At 40.5% G+C, this 21,637-nt stretch overlaps 1 protein-coding gene across 2 annotated transcripts in view; it reads left to right on the top strand.

The window, feature by feature from the left end:
- ACP3 (acid phosphatase 3) overlaps positions 1-21,404 on the top strand; it is a 53,450-nt gene extending 32,046 nt beyond the window's left edge. Inside the window, exons 9-11 of one of the 2 annotated variants that reach the window (XM_043474093.1) lie at positions 561-664; positions 5,097-5,263; positions 20,907-21,172. In XM_043474093.1, the coding sequence (XP_043330028.1) occupies positions 561-664; positions 5,097-5,263; positions 20,907-21,025 (390 nt within the window). In that variant the 3' untranslated portion in view covers positions 21,026-21,172. Of the gene's footprint in view, positions 1-560; positions 665-5,096; positions 5,264-20,906 lie in introns of both variants that reach the window. The other variant, XM_043474094.1, reaches the window with a different exon arrangement.
- Positions 21,405-21,637: the final 233 nt, after the last annotated feature.

Raw genomic sequence — 21,637 nt, 5'->3', positions numbered from 1 at the left:
AAAGTTATTTTAAAATTTAATGAAAATCAATGAAACACACCAAAACAGAGATATGTTCTACTGGGGTAGGCATAGGACAAAATCAGAAGACTTGACTCAGATTTACTTTCTTCCATTTTGAAGATGTATGACGTAAAGTAAGCTACTTAATTCCGCCCCGGTCCCTTTTTTTTTTTTTTCTTTTTGGCTGCACCACATGGCTTGTGGGATCTTAGTTCCCCAACTAGGGATTGAACTCAAGCCCTTGGCATCGAGAGTGCAGAGTCCTAACCACTGGATCACCAGGGAATTCTGCCCAAGTTACTCAATTTCTTTGGGTCTCAGTTTCTTCCTCTTTTTAAAGGAAATAATTGTATGTATGTAAATCTCATTGCCTAGCACCAAGGAGATGCACAATCAAAATTCATCCTTTCTCTCTCTATTCTGAAGTCACTGGGGTTATAGGAAATTTAGTTGGATCAGAAACCACCATAGTATTCTACAAGTGCTTGTTACACACCTATTGACTGTAAATTTGAAAGAGATAAAGATCAAAAACGTTTGTTTCAAAATCTCTGTAGCATGACACTACTGTGAGTGCCCTGCAGATGGCGCTAGATGTTTACAACGGAATCCTCCCTCCCTATGCGTCCTGCCACATGATGGAATTGTACTTCCAGGAGGGGTAAGTGTCTAAGCGGTGTTTCTCAAAATTAATACCCCTGGAAACCAGGTACTATGATCATTTGTGTTATTATTGACTTAAGGGTTGTCTTGTCTATTTGGTTGGTTAGGTTTTATATTTGGGGGGAGAATGATAACTGTATCTTTGCTTAGTCATGACTCTTTTTTTCTTTATTTTCATAAAGACTTAAATTGGGGAATCACATACAGACACAGTAGATGAAAAATTTGATAGAACCCACCCCCCATCAGCGACAGAAATTGTGTTTTTTTAAAAAAAGATTAAGGTATTCTAAGAAGGATGTGGACATTACACTGTTCTCTTGTAAAACACAGGGTGGTAGAAGATATCAAGAAGAAATTGTTTGTTGCTGGTTACAAATAATGTTCTTTCAGTTAAAGACTTCAAACATATCCATGAAACTTATGGTTATTCATATCCACCAGGTAGGATTCTTAAAGTATTCCTCTGCATAGCGTTCACAACTTTGCAATCTGGTGTGGCCCTCCCCAGCTGACCAAGTGGCTGAAGCCCACTAGAAAGGCCACGACTAGAGAGACCAAATGTCCTAGTTTACCCAGAACTGGGGGGGGGGGGGGGGGGGGGGGGGTCCCAGAACATAGAAGTTTCATTGTTAAAACCAGTAAAGCCCTGGGCAAACCAGGAAGAGTTGGCCACCATAGCCAAGGTCGTAGCAAAAATTTGTGTCTGCTGTGACACTGGCATTCTTGTTGGGAAGAAGAGACCTCGTGGATATTATTGATGGGATAATCACAATGCAAGGACTGAGTTAGAGCAGGGACTCCAGAGTTTTATTTCAGGGTTAGCTGGGGAGGTGCATTTTGCTCTCCCCTCAAGTCATTCACAATAGCTGCAGTCGGGACCATCTGACTGCAGTTATATAAGGCCCGTGCTCAGAAGAGCCTGTGCTTGGTTTAACGATTCAGTGTTGCCATTTTGAAATTCTTAGTAATTTTTAAACAAGGTATCCTGCATTTTTTTTTGGCAAATTTTGCAGTCCTGGCTGTAGGTTTCTGGCTACCTGAATTTGTAGAATAGGAAAGTAGCAACACAGAGGCCCGTTCTCAACCAAAATCTTCACTGCTTACAAAGAAAGTGAGTTCTGCCACTAGGGAAAAAGTATGTTCATTCTCCTTTGAACTTCTAACTGTGTGCTAAGCATAAAGAGCTAGAACTAAAATGTGGTCTTAGCAACCTTTGTTCTCAAATATCTAGAGTCAGAATGGAGAGATAATGCCCATAACATGGAGAAAATCCAAACAGGGCCAAAAATGGGAATGCAAAGACATGGGCATCAAGTGCTCTGTCAATAAAAAGCTCTGCAAAAGACCCAGTTTGAAGACTGGCTCCAGGCACAGAGTTAATAAATCCAGTGACAATTCCAGGATCAACTCTAGGAGTAGGCACTGTCACTTTGGGATGTGACAAAAGAAACTACCCACTTTTCTTGGCCTCTCCTCTCTGGTTTCTGCACCCAGTAGTCCTGAGCTTGCTTTTATTTAGAGTGCTACAGCATTTTGTCTCACTGAATAGCTTGAATAAATTCATGTTATGCATCAAGTTTGGGGCATTTTTCATCTGAGAGACACTGACCTATACAGAAAAAAGTAACCAAGGGTCACTCACAGGTAGAAGTCAAATTTGTTGTTATATTGGGATTTTTTAACACTCTAGAGGAGGATCAAAATTTAAAAGTGCTTACTTTTAAATTAAGAGCAAGGAGAATCTAAGTTACCAAATACAGGTATAAAGTATATACCTGCAAATTAGGTGATCCTGAGTGTAAGTTGATACCACTTTATCCATATTAGAAAATAAAGAGAAAAAGAAAATTTTTAGATTTTTATTTACATTAAACAGACAAGTTTTTAAGGCTGTAGATAAGGTAGCTAAATATATTCTAAAAATATTCTATTTTTTGGTTAAGTACATAAACTTAAAATCATATACTATATAAAATAATTCACTAAGTTAAAAAATAGTGCTTCTTCTCACTTTCATATTTTATGAAATGCTTATGAAAATACTTATTATGAAATAAGTATTTTATGAAATACTTATTATGAAATAAATATTTTATGAAATACTTATTCAAACTCTCTGTATGCACCTTAACTTGTATCTTACCACTCAAGCCAATTTTAAGTCCCCTAAAAATATTTTCCAAATATATTAATTATAAGGGTAATTTTGGCTGCTGCACAAATGAACCTCAAATCTCAGAGGCTTAACTCAATGGAGATTTCTTTCTCGTTCATCTAACCGTCCAGTGTAGATGTTCCTGGCCAACAGGAAGTGACTCATCCATGGTGTGATTCACACATGGTGATTTGTGAACTGGGGAGTTCCACTTTTGGACCTACAGTTTTCAAAAGTGCCCTCCTCGTCTGCAGAGAGCATGTAGGAAAGAATGAGAGGGTGAAGAAGGCAAACTGCTTATCAAGCACCTCAGCCCAGAAGGAAAATATGTCAGTTCTACTCGCTAAAATTAGTCACTTGTTCCCTCCTAAGTGCAAGGGAGTCTGGGAAGTGTATTCACTTCTCAGCTGTAACCTTATTTGATGGAAAGAGAATCATGAATTTTGATGAACTATTAGTCCTCTTTGCCATGTTACCATGAGATAAAGGGTACTGTCACTGAAAAAGTTATACAAGATATAGGTACTCATTCATACAATATTAGAGGAGTTTTTAGGAACATAGAAGTGAATATTTGTAATTACTACTTTTTATATGGCTTCTTGGGCTTCCCAGGTGGCACTAGTGGTAAAGAGCCCACCCACCAAAGCAGGAGACATGAGAGACGCAGGTTTGATCCCTGGTTTGGGAAGATCCCCTGGAGGAAGACACAGCAACCCACTCCAGTATTCTTGCCTGGAGAATCCCTATGGACAGAGAAGCCTGGCGGGCTACAGTCCATAGGGTCTCAAAATGTTGGACATGACTGAAGCAACTTAGCACACATATGGTTTCTTAAAGTGATGTTTTTAAAAATGCTTGTTTGTAACAACATCCAAAAGTTGCAGTTGTGTGATTACTATCCCAAGTCTCTTTGGCAGGTGACTTCTACAGGGATCCTGTACTAGCTTTACAAGGTTGATTTGGGACAGTGGTCCTTCCTTAAGCAATATATTGTTTTATGAAATAAAGTAGTGGGAGAGCCCTTCTCAACATCAGCAGATGTAAGGACTTGAGTATACACTCACCCTCTCTTTCAGGGGTATCATTTTTATGTCTTGCTGTATATTCAAGCACATTTGTTGCTGTTCATTCACTAAGTCGTGTCTAACTCTTTGTGACCCCATGGACTGTAGCACACCAGGCCTCCCTGTCCCTCACTATCTCCGGGAGATTGCCCAAGTTCATGTCCATTGAATTGGTGATGCCATCCAACCATCTCATCCTTTGTCACCCTCTTTTCCTTCTGCCTTCAATCTTTCCCAGCATCAGGGTCTTTTCCAATTAGTCAGTTCTTCGCATCAGGTGGCCAAAGCATTGGAGCTTCAGCTTCAGTACCAGTCCTTCCAATAAATATTCAGGGTTGATTTCCTTTAGGATTGACCTGTTTGATCTCCTTGCAGTCCAAGGAACTCTCAAGAGTCTTCTCCAGCACCACAGTTCGAAAGCATCGATTCTTTGGTGTTCTACCTTACATGACTACTGGAAATACTATAGCTTTGACTATATGGTCCTTTGATGGCAAAGTGATGTCTTTGCTTTTTAATACACTGTCTAGGTTTGTCATAGCTTTCCTTCCAAGAAGTAATCATCTTCTAATTTCATGGCTGCAATCACCATCCACAAGTGATTTTAGAGCCCAAGAAGAGAAAAACTTCCTCTGCCTCCACTTTTTCCCCTTCTATTTGTGATGGGAACGGATGTCATGCTGTTAGTTTTTCTTATATGTATTATTCAGTTTCATGTTTCTGGCCTGGTTAAGGACAGGGAAGATACATTCATTCAGGGGGAAGACTGGAAGAAATACTGAGAGAGAAAAAAGGACAAAAGGACAGAGCAAATCAGAAGCATGAAAGGGACAGAATAGGAGAAAGAAACCCCAACATCCCACCTGTGCCCTACTTCTTACCTAAAGGTTCACCAAATCACCCCCAAGTCCCCCAACCATTGTGTCTCAGCTCTTTCTCTAACTCAGCATCCCAGGTCCCACCTCACATGCCCCTGGTCATCTAACAAACCAACTCTCCCATTTCCACCCTCCCAATCAGGCCCACCTACCCCAATCCCCCTCTTCCCACAGCTAAACTGGCTAATAGCTACTCATTCCCATAAATTCTTCCACTAGTCCTTCATCTGACATGGTATAGAACAGGTAGAAAGAATTTCATTGGCAGGTCAACAGCACAGATCTAACAGAGTTCTTCCCTCTATTCCCTCCACCTTCCTCCACCAGAGAATACTTCGTAGAGATGTACTATCGGAATGAGACACGATATGAACCACATCCCCTCACGCTACCTGGCTGCACCCTCAGCTGCCCTTTGACGAAGTTTGTTGAGCTGGTTGCCCCCGTTATCTCCCAAGACTGGTCCATGGAGTGTGCCATAAGCAACCATAAAGGTACTGAGGACATTATCAATTAGGGTGAATGCAGAGCTCTGCAGAGAAGGCAGAACATCTTTTTTCCAGATGGATGGTGCTTTGAGACTATAAACTGGCTTCACCCCCATCTTTGAGGGAAATAGGGTTTGGGTGATAATTGTATGTTTCAGAGACCTCAACTTCAGGCAACTCCTATTTCTTCACTGGGCCCTGCCTCTACCTGCCATAAACCTTGTCAACCTACATAAACCGAGGAAGCAGTAATCAAGCAGAAAGCACTTACTTGGGATCAAAGAATTGGAATTCAGGGAACAAGTATCAGACTGATCTCAGAGAAACAGTAGTGAACAGTCCTGAAGAGAAATCTTAGTTCTCTGTCCAGGAATCGAACCTGGGTAGCCTGAATGAAAACCAGGAATCCTAACCAGTAGACCAACAGGGACTAGTGGCAAGGGGCGAAATTCCCAGGCTCTTCCCCTCCTTTGAAAGCAAGAATGTTTCAAAGAGGCAAAAATTTTAAAAACAGGTACAAAGTTTATTATTAGCACAACCAATGGGAGAACACACACAGAAGTAGTTTCTATAAGTGAGAAGCTAGGCAGAAATACACACCCACAGAGAAAGGGTGTGGGAGTCCTCTCTAATGAGGAGGAGCACAGTAAAAAGGTGATTTAAATCCCTTATATAAAACAGGCCTTCTGGGTCTTTGTTTACCTTTGGCCAATTATGTTGGTTTTTCATTGTTTTTTTTCACACCTGATCAGTCCTAAGACTCTTCCCAAGATGCGTGTGCAACTTTTTGCTAAGATGGATCCCACTGCAGAAGCCTGTGAGGATATGCCCAAACTTATTATGGTGTGGTACCCTTCCTTTTTTGACCCCCAAGGAGCCTTTGTGAGCATGTGCTGACATGGAAATTTTCCTTGACCTCAGGAGTGGCCATCTTATATCTTTATGTCAGCAGAGCTCAGCTTCTGCCACTAGCTTTGTCCTTGGAGTGTTTCAGTTCAGTTCAGTTCAGTCGCTCAGTCGTGTCCGACTCTTTGCGACCCCATGAATCGCAGCATGCCGGGCCTCCCTGTCCATCACCAACTCCCGGAGTTTACTCAAACTCAAGTTCATCGAGTTGGTGATGCCATCCAGCCATCTCATCCTCTGTCATCCCCTTTTCCTCTGGAGGAGTGTTTAGATGAGACTAAAGCTTCAATTCTACTCCACCTGACATATACACCAGCTGTCCAGTCCTGGGGTCCATCTATCTCCTACCTCAAAACTGGAACAAAATTAGAAATGTAAGAATGTTCTGCATACCTCCCGGGGGCAGGGGGTAACTTATTGGAATATTGAAAGTATAGGTGTGATATTTGTTCTGAGGACAAGAGGAATATGTAAGGCTTTAATTCTGGTATCTTCAGAAAACCTGAACAAACTCTCAGGTCCTGCAGAAACCACTTACTATAAAAGAAGAAATCATATTCAAATAACACTCTTTAGAGTCCTGTAGATTTGCAACTTGCAGATGCAACACATCTAGAAAACACCATGCTACTTTACCAGCACGAATAAAGATGAAACAGGTTCTAGAGATGGTTTCAACTGGATGCCAGAGTCTAGAGTTAAAGCCATTCTCTCTCCTAGTTGGTCATGGGATGACTGACACATCAATTGATGTGTTTATTTATATTCTTTCTTTTCCAAGTAAATATTTGGCCTTGGGACCATCATTCAAATATCCTTTCTCCTTCACGCATGTAAGCCAAATGTAAAATAATGAGTAAAGTCATTTTAGGAAATTCAAAAGCATTACTTTTGAAATGGTGTCTTTAAAAAGTGTGTGTGTGTTTATTTACTTAGAATAATATTCCTGAGGAACAGATTTTAGAGGCTCTATTTTTGTTTTAGGGTTTAATTTTAATGCAATGAGAAGGAAAATATTAATATAAAGTAAAATGACTTGACTGGCTTAAATTAATGTTCTAAATTGAAAATGTATTTAGTTTGGACTTGGCTACTTCAGATAAAGCCTAAACTGATGGGTGGCTCTGCTTCATCTATTTAAGATGGAACTGGCTAAGGAAACAACCTGGGAAAATTTACAATGTAGTAGAGAAGTAAAGAAATGCTTATTACACAAAACAGCAAAGGTTATGCCTAAAGACTCCAAGAGTTGCTATGGGAACAACCCTGGATTTGGAGGGAAGGAGGCTGAAAAGAGTGCCAGGGAGGGCTCCCTACAAAGGTTGAGAGCATATGGAATCAGTTTGGATGGAGGTTTCTTCTACTGATGTGGTATAAGGGCTAAAAATACCCTTATCAAATGTACTAGTTGCTTTAAGTTGGAAAGGATAGTGGAATTACTTAGCAGAAGATTGAGGGTCTAAACAGATTGCCATAGGTTTCCTTCAAGGAGCCAATTTTAATGAGATAAAATGTCATCCCCACAAGAGCAAGGATTTTTATTTGTGGTATTTTCTCATGTATTGGTCCTCAGCAACCAGAAGTGACTGTGCCTGACATGGATTAGTGCTCAATAAATATTTGCTCATGAATATGTAAGTTAGTTACCTTTCTTCCCTGAACCTATTCTTTCTATCTTGACTGGCAGCAATACCTAATACCCTGGGAGTTACCAGGTTATCTCTCTTCATTTTCCACAACTGTCTGTCACCTCTTCTTATCAAATCTACCTACAGTATGTTTGTAGAATTCTTTTCCTTAAAACACAAACATCAGCAAACCTATATCCAGATAGAGTGAAACACAGTTAAGCAGCAAAACATGTTAATAAAAAGAAAATGTAGGGATTGGTGTGCTGGAGTTAACTCACACAGATCTCAAGAGTGGGAAGTTATGTCTCACTTTCCCACCTTGAGTTCAGTGAATTCACTCTGGATATTTGAAATTGGTCATTGTGTCATGTGGGAGTATTTCCACCACAGAAGTCAATGTTTACCACAATTTGGAGTTTTGTTTTATTGTTTTGGGTTTTTTTTTTTTTAAATCCAGTCTAGCAGAACACCACTGGTTTTAACTCATAAAAATTTTGTATCATGAGGTGGTCTCCAACAAAGTGAATTCAATATTTGAACTGCTTTAATGAAAAAGGATTCAATTTGTTCTATATGGTCTCAAGGAGTGATGTGAAGGGCAGCAGGTGAACATTTCAGGAAGATAGTGTTCACTGTTGGGAAATCTCTGGGACTGAAAGTGTCCATTGGGGTGGGTGCCCACTTGGAAGGTTGTAGGGGTTGAATGACTCTTTACAAGGACCTTCAAATTTAGCAAATAAAAGTACAGGATACCTAGATAAATTGGATAAATAACCCTAACTACTGAATTCTTATCATTTATTTTTTTTTTTAAAAAAAGCTAAATTCAAAGACATTAACAGTGCCCTGATAAAGCCAGTAGAGGAAGCAGTACAAAACCATCAATGGGACATATATTGTGTATACAGAATGCCTGACAAGCCTACTCCTTAGGGTATTTCCATCTATGAAATTCTATTTATTCCTATGAGTAGTGTTTTCACCAGTGCTAGTAGACCCAATTAACTTCATTGTCATATCAACTAGATTAACCAGAGCCTTTTCTGGGAAACTCATAATAAGTCTAAGTTCCATACTATGTTACTTGAAAATAATAACAATTTTTTTGAAAATGCATAATTCCAAAATTTTACTAATACACTTGGACTCCCTTTACTAGCACTCTTCCAACCCCATCTCAACCTCCAACCCCAGTTATTTGATAGGAAAGAGATTTACTGGTAGGAAGTGTTCGTTTCCCCTCATAAGCTTTGTCAAGTTGAGAATCTGTAGCACATAGACACATCCCCAAGATTCAGTCATGAGTTTCTTGCAGGCAGGATCCATACCTTAATCCTCCTTGAACCTTCAGTCAGTAAGCAATGTCTAGAACCTGGTGCCTTTAATCAACATTTGCTAATTGAATAAATGTTCCACCTTCCATACCTAGCCTGATTTCCGAATGTCTGGGCCTAGATGTCAGCAGTCTGGATCTCAGTTGTTCGATAAAGGGGGGAAAGAAGCTATGAATGAGCCTCGAATGTAACTGTAATGTAAAGACCCACTCATTGCCTATATATTCATATATTTATACCACTGTGTCTGTGTCTTTAGCCTCTGTTTCCAGCACAATCGCCTTGGCATTCTCCTGTTCCTCCCCACCCCACCCCCGCCCCCGCTGCTATTTAGAGCCCCTGTTCAGTGATATGCCTTCCAGCACCCCTCCTCCCCCAGAGATGAGACTGTGTGATTACTATACCTTTTTCTCATCCTTGTCATCATCATCAGTTTCTTAGGACATGTCTCATCATTCATTAATGACATTGGGAACGTGCTTTGGTAAACCCCAGCTCACTCATCACTCCTGTCCTCAATCTAGGCAATTCTGACCGTCATAATAATGGCCCTACCCATATCCTGCCCACCTCAACAATATGCATCCCTGGGTCAAACCAACCACACAGTTTCTGCATTCTGATTTGCTGAATGGAGCTGAACGAAACCAAGTGTCACCATTTCAAACTATGAACGTTGACATTCCTAGTCCAACCTCAGCTGTATCTTTCAATGCTGCATGATAAATGTATTCATCCTTACTGGACTCTTTTCCTATTTTCTACAGGAAGGTCTTATTGATTTTCCCAAACTTCTAATTCCAACTTTGCTTCTCTAATTCTCATGAGATGTCCTAATAATAACAAAACAATCCACTGAAAACTCTCTCATGTTCTCCTGCCATTGCCTCAAAATATCTCAGTAGCTTTGACCTGCCTTTCCTGCTGTCCTTCAAGAAAACATGCTCCTCCTTGAGCAACCTAACTCCTCTCCTCAGATATATGATCTCACTCCTACAGTCCCCTTGGACCTCCATGAAGCTCTCAGCTTCATTTTCTTCCTCTGCTCTGGCTCTGTCCCCTTTTCTATCAAGAGCACCACCAAGGGCCTGCTCTATATCACTCTCTTCAATCCCAGTTTTCTCACACGAGTAATTTCCACCTATAACTCTATTTCCTTCACTCCCTCCCACTCCTGAACTATTTTGTAAAATTATATTACTCTTCCTTCATTTCTTTGTTGAAACTCATTCATCCCTAATTCATGACTGTGGTTCAGATCATAAACTCCTTATTGCAAAATTCAGAGTTAAATTGAACAAAGTAGGGAAAACACTAGACATTCAGGTATGACCTAAATCAAATCCCTTATGATTATACAGAGGAAGTGACAAATGATTCAAGAAAAAGTAATGCAAACAGGCAAAATGGTTGTCTAAGGAGGCCTTACAAATAGCTGAGAAAAGGAGAGAAGCTAAAGGCAAAGGAGAAAAGGAAAGATATACCCATCTGAATGCAGAGTTCCAAAAAAACAGCAAGGAGAGATAAGAAAGGCTTCCTCCATGGTCAATGAAAAGAATTAGAGGAAAACAACAGAATGGGAAAGACTAGAGATCTCTTCAAGAAAATTAGAGATAACAAGGGAACATTTCATGTAAAGATGGGCACAATAAAGGACAGAAACCATATGGACCTAGCAGAAGCAGAAATATTAAGAAGAGGTGGCAAGAATACACAGAAGAACTGTACAAAAAAGATCTTAATGACCCAGATAACCATGAAGGTTTTATCACTCACCTAGAGCCAGACATTCTGGAATGTGAAGTCAAGTGGGCCTTAGGAAGAATCACTACAAACAAAGCTAGTGGAGGTGATGGAATTCTGGCTGAGTTATTTCAAGTGCTAAAAGATGATGCTGTGAAAGTGTCACACTTGATATGCTAGCCAATTTGGAAAACTCAGCAGTGGCCACAGGACTGGAAAAGGTCAGTTTTCATTCCAATCCCAAACAAAGGCAATGCCAAAGAATGTTCAAACTACCACACAACTGCACTCATCTCACATGCTAGCAAAGTAATCCTCAAAATTCTCCAAGCCAGGCTTCGATAGTACATGAATCAAGAACTTCCAGATGTTCAAGCAGAAAAGAAAAGGAAGAGGAACCAGAGATCAAATTTCTAACATCTGTTGGGTCATAGAAAAAGCAAGAGAGTTCCAGAAAAATATCTACTTCTGCTTTATTGACTATGCCAAAGCCTTTGACTGTGTGGATTACAACAAGCTGTGGAAAATTCTTCAAGACATGAGAATACCAGATCACCTGACCTTCCTCCTGAGAAATCTGTATGCAGGTCAAAAAGCAACAGTTAGAACTGGACATGGAACAACAGACTGTTTCCAAATCGGGAAAGGAGCATGTCAAGGCTGTATACTGTCACCCTGCTTATTTAACTTACAAGCAGAGTACATCATGCAAAATGCTGGGTTAGATGAAGCTCAAGATTGTCAGGAGAAATATCAATAACCTCAGATACACAGATGACACCACCCTTATGGCGAAAGCGAAGAACTAAACATCTTCTTGATGAAAGTGAAAAAGTAGGCTTAAAACTCAGCATTCAAAAAACTAAGATCATGGCATCTGGTCCCATCACTTCATGGCAAATAGACGGGGAAACATTGAGAGACTTTATTTTCTTGAGCTCCAAAATCACTGCAGATGGTGAGTGCAGCCATGAAATTAAAAGATGCTTGCTCCTTGGAAAAAAAGTTATGACCAACCTAGACAGCATATTTAAAAGCAGAGACATTACTTTACCAACAAAGGTCCATCTAGTCAAAGCTATAGTTTTTCTAGTAGTAATGTATGGATGTGAGAGTTGGACTGTGAAGAAAGCTGAGTGCCAAAGAATTGATGCCTTTCAACTGTGGTGTTGGGGAAGATTCTTGAGAGTCCCTTGGACTGCAAGGAGATCCAACCAGTCCATCCTAAAGGAAATCAGTCCTGAATATTCATTGGAAGGACTGATGCTGAAGCTGAAAGTCATATCCTTTGGCCACCTGGTGTGAAGAACTGACTCCTTGGAAAAGACCCTGATGCTGGGAAAGATTGAAAGCAGGAGGAGAAGGGGACAACAGAGAATGAGATGGTTGGATGGCATCACTGACTTGATGGACATGAGTTTGAGCCAGCTTTGGGAATTGGTGATGCACAGGGAAGCCTGGCGTGCTGCAGTCCATGGGCTTGCAAAGAGTCTGACACAACTGAGTGACTGAACTGAATGAACTCATGCCTAATTCAGTGAAACTTTGTGAAACTTTTCCTGTCAGAATCACGTATCTCCATTTTACAGGCTAGAAAATCAAACCTCAGAAAAGAATTGCCATGAGTAGTAGGGTTCAAGCCTAAAGCACTCTCCAACATCATATTTTCACTATATCTCTTCTCTTTCCTTGCACACTATCTAGTGAACTATTCTCTTTGGACAAATACACCAGAATAGCATTGATGGGTCAAAGTTTATGAACATTAAAGAAACAATAGATATTTATTCAGTACCTATTATGTACTTTATATGTGCCTAGGTAGGAGTCAGTAAGTTTGCTGAGGAAACAACAGCAAGACCAGAGAATTTTTCGCTATGTGTCTTGTAAACTTTGACATGGATGTGGGGAGGGAGGCAAGGAGGACAGAGAGAGAGGAGAATTCAACAACCTCAAACAATTAAGTATGGTGAGTATTGTAATGAAGAACACAGAGGTAACTATAAATACATATAGCAGAGGCAATTATCTGAGGTCTAAGGTATCAGAGAAATCTTTTCCAAGGGAGAGATGTTTAAACAAAAACCAGAAGGAAACAGGGAATTAACCAGGTTAGTGGAGAGGAGGAGAAAAGAAAATGTTATACATGAACTGGGAAAATGTATAAAGACCAAGAGGTTTAGGGTTAGGAGCATTTTAGGAATTGAAAAAAGTGTGTCTGATGAGAGTACAATCTCTTCAATCCTCACATGCTGGAAAGGAAGGCATTAAGTGTCTTGTAGGTCAAGTTAACTAACTCTGGTCATTAAAGGGTTTTATCTGAGGACAGATGATGTGACTAGCCTCTTGATTTGGACAGACCTCTTTGGTTACAGTGGGGAGAGCAGATTGAAGAAAAGTGGTTCTGAGAGCAGGAGAACAGTTGGGAGGCTGTTGAAATAATATCCCGCCCACCGCTCCCCACCCCCGTCCCCACAAAAAACAAAATACTAGTACATGTGAACAAAAAAAGCAAAAATATTCAAAGGCAGAAAAGAAGTACAGTAGACAGGACTTGGGGATTTATGGCACCAGGAAGAAGTTGATACATACTGCCAGAATAGTTTTCAATTAGTACCAATTCACACTGCCTTCAGCAGCTTTCATGTGTCCCCATGTAGTAGGACATATTGTCAGCCATTACCAGCACTAGACCTCTTTGCGGTAAGATATAAGTAACCACTCTCTTTTCTCAGATTCCAGAACATTTCTCTGTCAAACTCACAAAATCCTTTACAGTACAAGGGAATGTATACTTTAATAAATAAACATGGGGGGGAAGGAAAGCGAGAGAGAGAGTCTTCTCTTTGTTCTCAGATTTTTTGTTGAATTTCTACTGGATTGGTAACTTCCACCAACCCCCGAAATGATGGTGTCCAGGGCTCTGTCCCTGGTTTCCTCCTTCCACAGTCACCATGAGCCAGGGTTACTTAAGAGGCTATCTTCTTCTACTGTCCTTATTTTCATATCTATATATAGATTTTTAGACCTGTTTTTTTCCAGTTGCCTACTGATCATCTCTACCAGGATAATAATCCATCTCAATCCTATATTTGAAACAAATTTTATTATCTCCTCTACTCCAGGTGGATCCTTTCCAATGTGCTTTCAATCTCACTTTCAGTTCAGTTCATTTCAGTCGCTCAGTCCTGTCCGATTCTTTGCGACCCCAAGAATCGCAGCACGCCAGGCCTCCCTGTCCATCACCAACTCCCGGAGTTTACTCAAACTCATGTCCACTGAGTCAGTGATGCCATCCAGCCATCTCACCCTCTGTCGCCCCCTTCTCCTCCTGCCCCCAATCCCTCCCAGCATCAGGGTCTTTTCCAATGAGTCAACTCTTCGCATGAAGTGGCCAACTATTGGCGTTTCAGCTTCAGCATCAGTCCTTCCAATGAACACCCAGGACTAATCTCCTTTAGGATGGACTGGTTGGATCTCTTTGCAGTTCAAGGGACTCTCAAGAGTCTTCTCCAACACCACAGTTCAAAAGCATCAATTCTTCGGCACTCAGCTTTCTTCACAGTCCAACTCTCACATCCATACATGACCACTGGAAAAACCATAGCCTTGACTAGATGAACCTTTGTTTGCAAAGTAATGTCCCTGCTTTTTAATATGCTGTCTAGGTTGGTTATAACTTTCCTTCTAAGGAGTAAGCGTCTTTTAATTTCATGGCTGCAATCACCATCTGCAGTGATTTTGGAGCCCCCACAAATAAAGTCAGCCACTGTTTCCACTGTTTCCCCATCTATTTCCCATGAAGTGATGGGACCAGATGCCATGATCTTAGTTTTCTGAATGTTGAGCTTTAAGCCAACTTTTTCACTCTCCTCTTTCACTTTCATCAAGAGGCTTTTTAGTTCCTCTTCACTTTCTGCCATAAGGGTGATGTCATCTGTATATCTGAGGTTATTGATATTTCTCCCAGCAATCTTGATTCCAGCCTGTGCTTCTTCCAGCCCAGCATTTCTCATGAGGTACTCTGCATATCAGTTAAATAAGCAGGGTGCCAATATACAGCCTTGATGTACTTCTTTTCCTATGTGGAACCATTTGCAGCTTAATTATCTTATTTATCCAACCTAGAGCTCATGGAGTGGCATTGACCACAATGTCCACTTTACCAGTATATTTAGTCCATCATAAAGCCTGTCAATTCTTCTTTAGAAGTATCTCTTGAATTCCCTCATCTGCATTGTCAGGGCCACACTTCCAGTGCTGCATCCAGTGCTCAGTATCTTATCAAAGCCATTTTAATAGCTGTCAGGCTGAGAATATCTCCACCATCTTCCCTTTTTCCAGTTTTTCTTTTTTTTTTTAAACCAGAAATTAGGCCATGTCACTTCAATGTGTAGTAATTGCTGATAATTTCCATTTGCCTCATGACAAACTAGAACTTGTAAAACCTGAGCCTCAACCTACATATCTGGTCTCAACTCACCACAACCTATATTCCAGTCACATGCAACCACTCACTATTTCCCCAAGACACTCTCATGCAGTTCATTATGTCTCATGACAAAATTCTATTTACCTCAAAGTCCAACTCAAATCTTATCATTTTCTCAGAAGACTTTCCAAATTCTATCTCTTCCAAGTAGAACACGTCGTGGTAATCTCAACTTTCTCTCTGTTCAAATGGCATTATATTTTACACCTCTATTTTACTATTACATAATTTCATGATTATCTAGTTCTCTCATTAGATATTGATCTCCTCAAGGGCAAGGATGTTGGAACCCCAGAACCCAACACACAGCTGGCCTGACATTTGGTTACTCACTGCATATCTAGGAAGGAACAAAGGAAGGGGAAAGACTAGGAAAGTATATGACAACTCGGCCAAAAAAATTGAAAATAAATTTCCAAATACAGAAATTCAGTCATGGACATTAATTTTAAAGAATTGTTAGCCTCTGCCTTCTTCCCTCATTTTCATTTAGTCCTTTCCTTTCTTCTTCAATTCTGTTTATTCTGTTTAGTTTCCTCCAACTTTAACTCCATCTGCAGTGCTAATGGCACTGGTCCACCAAGATCTAATTTGATTAATATTCACTTTCTTATGATACTAAGAGGCATTCTGACACTGGGAGAAAAAATACTGAAATAAGAGTTGAGAAGATATATGAGCTCTAGATAATTAATTCCTTTCATAAATATCTATTGATTAATTTATTTTTTATTGAAGGATAATTGCTTTACAGAATTTTGTTGTTTTCTGTCAAACCTCAACATGAGTCAGCCATAGGTATAAAAAAGTTAATTTAAAAAATGTTTATTGAGCTCCTGCTGTGTGACAGATAGTGTTCTAAGTATTTGGGATACATTCGTGAACAAAAAAGATAAAGGTTCTTGACCTTGTGATGCATACATTCTGTTAGAAGGAAATAGAGATGGATAATGAATAATAAACATAGTAAATAAGTACTTTGGAAGGGGAGGGTCACAAGTGACAATTGGGGATGGGTGTGGGGAGAAGGCATATAGGTTGCATTTTCAAACAGAAAGTCCTCATTGAGAAGATAAGATCTGAACAAGGAAAGTGATGGAGTTACCTGGTACAGGGATTTGTGAGAAAAGTGTCTTCAGTTCAGTTCAGTCGCTCAGTCATGTCCGACTCTTTGCCACCCCATGAACTGCAGCACGCCAGACCTCCCTGTCCATCACCAACTCCCAGAGTCCACCCAAACCCATGTCCATTGAGTCGGTGATGCCATCCAACCATCTTATCCTCTGTCATCCCTTTCTCCTCCTGCCCTCAGTCTTTCCCAGCATCAGGGTCTTTTCAAATGAGTCAACTCTTCGCATCAGGTGGCCAAAGTATTGGAGTTTCAGCTTCGACATCAGTCCTTCCAATGAACACCCAGGACTGATCTCCTTTAGGATGGACTGGTTGGATCTCCTTGCAGTCCAAGGGACTCTCAAGAGTCTTCTCCAACACCACAGTTCAAAAGCATCAATTCTTCGGCACTCGGCTTTCTTTATAGTCCAACTCTCACATCCGTACATGACCACTGGAAAAACCATAGATTTGACTAGACAGACCTTTGTTGGTAAAGTAATATCTCTGCTTTTTAATATGCTGTCTAAGTTGGTTATAACTTTCCTTCCAAGGAGTAAGCGTCTTTTAATTTCATGGCTGCAATCACCATCTGCAGTGATTTTGGAGCCCCCACAAATAAAGTCAGCCACTGTTTCCACTGTTTCCCCATCTATTTCCCATGAAGTGATGGGACCAGATGCCATAATCTTAGTTTTCTGAATGTTGAGCTTTAAGCCAACTTTTTCACTCTCCTCTTTCACTTCCATCAAGAGGCTCTTTAGTTCTTCACTTTCTGCCACAAGGGTGGTGTCATCTGCATATCTGAGGTTATTGATATTTCTCCTGGCAATCTTGATTCCAGCTTGTGCTTCATCCAGCCCAGCGTTTCTCATGATGTACTCTGCATATAAGTTAAATAAGCAGGGTGACAATATACAGCCTTGACATACTCCTTTTCCTATTTGGAACCAGTCTGTGTTCCATTTCCAGTTCTAACTGTTGCTTGCTGACCTGCATACAGGTTTCTCAAGAGACCGGTCAGGTGGTCTGGTATTCCCATCTCTTTCAGAATTTTCCACAGTGTATTGTGATCCACACAGTCAAAGGCTTTGGTGTAGTCAATAAAGCAGAAATAGATGTTTTTCTGGAACTCTCTTGCTTTTTCAATGATCCAGAAGATGTTGGCAATTTGATCTCTGGTTCCTCTGCCTTTTCTAAAACCAGCTTGAACATCTGGAAGTTCATGGTTCACGTATTGCTGAAGCGGGGCTTGGAGAATTTTGAGCATTACTTTACTAGTGCGTGAGATGAGTGCAATTGTGCAGTAGTTTGAGCATTCTTTGGCACTTTCTTTCTTTGGGATTGGAATGAAAACTGACCTTTTCCAGAGAACAGTGTCTAGGCAATGTTAAAACTATAGCAAATGAGGTAAAGGGGAGAATGCCTGGAATGTTTGAGCAACAAAAAGGAGTGCGGTGGCCAAAAGAGAATAAGTCAAAGAAGAGCGTAGGAGAGGAAATCCAAGAGGCTAATATAGAGCCTTCTAAACTATTATCATCAGGATTTTGACTTTCATTCTGAGTGAGATAAGCATTCATTGCAGACTGTAAGTAGAGGAGTGGCATGATTTGACCTGAAGCCACTTGGCTTCTGTGTTAAAAAGAGACTGGGAGTGATAAAGGATAGAAGCTAGGAAGAAGTCAGAGGTACTTATCCCACAAAAAAATTGGTGGTTCAAAACAGACTGGTGGCTGAGAAAGGGAGAAATCACTGGTTTGCAGATATAGTTGTTGGTAGGACTACAGGATTTCCTGACATATTCGGCATAGGATGTGAGAGAAAGGGAGGAGTCAAGGGAGACTCCAAGATTTGGGGACTGAGACTCTAGAAGTAGGAAATTTCCATCGACTGAGGTGGGGAATGCTGTGGGAACAACACACTTAGTGAGGGAGATGCATGGGGCATAACAGGACTGGGAGGTGAGCTTTGGACTTGTTGAGACTGAAACGACTATTAGATGTCCCAGCTAATGTGCTGAATACACAGTTGGATATATAAACCTTGAATTTGGGGAAGATTAAAATTTGGAAGTCATTAGTGAATCAGTCAGTCAGTTCACTCGCTCAGTCGTGTCTGACTCTTCGAGACCCCGTGACTGCAGCACGCCAGGCCTCCCTGTCCATCACCAGCTCCCAGAACTTGCTCAAACTCATGTCTGTCAAGTTGGTGATGCCATCCAACCATCTCATTCTCTGTTGTCCCCTTCTCTTCCTGCCTTCAATCTTTCCCAGCATCAGGGTCTTTTCAAATGAGTCAGCTCTTTGCATCAGGTGGCCAAAGTATTGGAGTTTCAGCTTCAGCATCAGTCTTTCCAATGAATATTCGGGACTGATTTCCTTTAGGATTGACTGGTTGGATCTCCTTGAAGTCCAAGGGACTCTCAAGAGTCTTCTCCAACACCATGCTTCAAAAGTATTAATTCTCTGCTGGTCCAACTCTCACATCCATACATGACTACAGGAAAAACCATAGCTTTGACTAGATGGACCTTTGTTGGCAGAACTATGTCTCTGCTTTTTAGAGAATTAGTGAATAGATGGTTTTAAACCCATAAGACTGATAAGATGCCATGTATTTCAATCCAAATGCAATTACCTCCTTACCTTAATCTCTCTGCTTCTCATTTTCTTCATCTCTGCAATAAGTTTAGGTTAAATAAGAGATTTTCAGCTATGTTCCATGGAGCACTAGGGTTCTGTGGACAGGGCTACCAGGATCAGAGAGATGTTTGCTCTCCTATTACTTAAGCCAACAAGCAATCCCATACTTTTACAGTGAAAATCAGATATACATTTAGAGATGGTGCAAGCTGATATTTATAATATATATATACTATCATGGACTAGGGTATTGTTGGGTGAGAGGATAGGTTTCCAGATGAAATAATGAATAGCATCTCATGAAAAAACAACCGCATATATCTGCTTCATGACTGGTCAACTATCAAAGGGATAGCATGTATGTGTAATAAGCATACAAAGCATGTATGTGCAATAAGCATGTATGTGTAATAGCATGTATGTGTAAATAAGCATACAAAATAGCAGTAGTATCAGTTCAGTTCAGTTCAGTCACTCAGTCTGTGTCGAAATCTTTGCAACCCTATGAACTGCAGCATGCCAGGCCTCCCTGTCCATCACCAACTCCCAGAGCCTACCCAAATTCATGTCCATTGAGTCGGTGATGCCATCCAACCATCTTACCCTCTGTCGTCTCCTTCTCCTCCCACCTTCAGTCTTTCCCAGTATCAGCATCTTTTCAAATGAGTCAGCTCTTCGCATCAGGTGGCCAAAGGATTGGAGTTACAGCTTCAATATCAGTCCTTCCAAGGAACACCCAGGACTGATCTCCTTTAGGATGGACTGGTTGGATCTTCTTGCTGTCCAAGGGACTCTCAAGAAGAGTCTTCTCCAACACCACAGTTCAAAAGCATCAATTCTTGGTGTTTAACTCTCACATCCATACATGACTACTGGAAAAACCATAGCCTTGACTAGATGGACCTTTGTTGACAAAGTAATGTCTCTGCTTTTTAATATGCTGTCTGGGTTGGTCATAACTTTCCTTCTAAGGAGTAAGCATCTTTTAATTTCATGGCTGCAATCACCATCTGCAGTGATTTAGTTATCCTAAAAATGCTTACCATACACAGTATGTGCTCAAGGTTTCCTCTTTAAAAGATATTTACTGAAAATCGACTTTAGAGAGCAAACGTTGATATTCTATTTCTTTAAGACTCAATTAATGATCACAGTTGAGTATTCAGAATGCCTTTGACCCTGACACCATGAACAACTAATTTTAACTGTAGAAAAATGCACCAAAAAATGCATTAAGTTATTGCTGAAGGAGAACCTTAGAAATACTTCAGTCAATTACCCTCACTTTATAGTGGAAGAATATGTGTGTGCTCAGTCACTCAGTTGTGTCCGACTCTTTGTGACTCCATGGACTGTAGCCCACCGAACTGAGGCCCAAATATCAAAGGTCATGCTGGAACTGGAACATAGGTCATTTCCTGACTCTTAGTCTGGTGCTATTTTCATCTCACTATGCTATATGAAATATACTATTTCATGGCTCGCAGAGTCAGACAAAACTGCGTGAATGAACTGAACTGAACTGATGGCTGCTTTAGAAATGCCACTGACATTTTATTTTATTTTATTTTTTATTTTTTTTTTAATTTAAATACTGAGATATTATGTTTTTTTTTAATTTTTATTTATTTATTATTTTTTTTGTCATACATTGATATGAATCAGCCATAGATGAAGGTAGAAACCAACACTGATGTGTAATCTTCATATTTTCCTAATACATGAATTTTATGATCTTTATGTTTTCCCAATCCTTTATTTTACACTAATGTTCTTCCTATTTTCTCACAGTTCTAAGGATCATCCTTGCCATCATCTTTTGCCTGGTGTCTGGTGTCCTAATGGTGCTGCTGTTTATCCTCATCCGCCATGGGCCCTGCTGGCAGAGAGACTCCTATGGAAACATATGAACAGATGGCTGAATAAGAGCAGACATGCCAGGCCAACCCCCTGTGATGCAGCATTCAGAGGACAGGCTTCCACACTGTGGGCATTGTGCTGCCCTTTGAATTTGCCTAGAGAAGAGTCTGAATTCACAGCAACTCAGGGACAGCCACCCAATGCATTGATGAATTAACACCCAGATTACTTAGGTCTTCTCATTGTTGAACTCATCCTGGTACAGGCTTCTCATTCAGCTAGAAGGAAATACTTCTGCAACAGATAATTGTATTCTCTGGCACCAATGTCCAGAGGAAAATAAGAAGTGAAACTCCAATCAGCATTTTGCCTCCAAAGAGCAAAAAATTACAAGGGATGACAAAGACACAGATTAAAGATTTGATAATGGGAAAAATTAGACTAGAAATAGTATTATATGGGTCTTCCCTGATAGCTCAGTTGGTTAAGAATCCACCTGTAATGCAGGAGACTGCATTTCAATTCCTGGGCTGTGAAGATCCACTGGAGAAGGGATAGGCTACCCACTCCAGTATTCTTGGGTTTCCCTGGTGGCTCAGCTGGTAAAGAATCCGCCTGCAATGTGGGAGAGCTGGGTTTGATCCCTGCATTGGGAAAATCCC

The sequence above is a fragment of the Cervus canadensis genome, chromosome 7, assembly GCF_019320065.1.
Source record: "Cervus canadensis isolate Bull #8, Minnesota chromosome 7, ASM1932006v1, whole genome shotgun sequence".
Taxonomy (NCBI): domain Eukaryota; kingdom Metazoa; phylum Chordata; class Mammalia; order Artiodactyla; family Cervidae; genus Cervus; species Cervus canadensis.
This window is presented reverse-complemented; position numbering and strand designations above follow the sequence as displayed.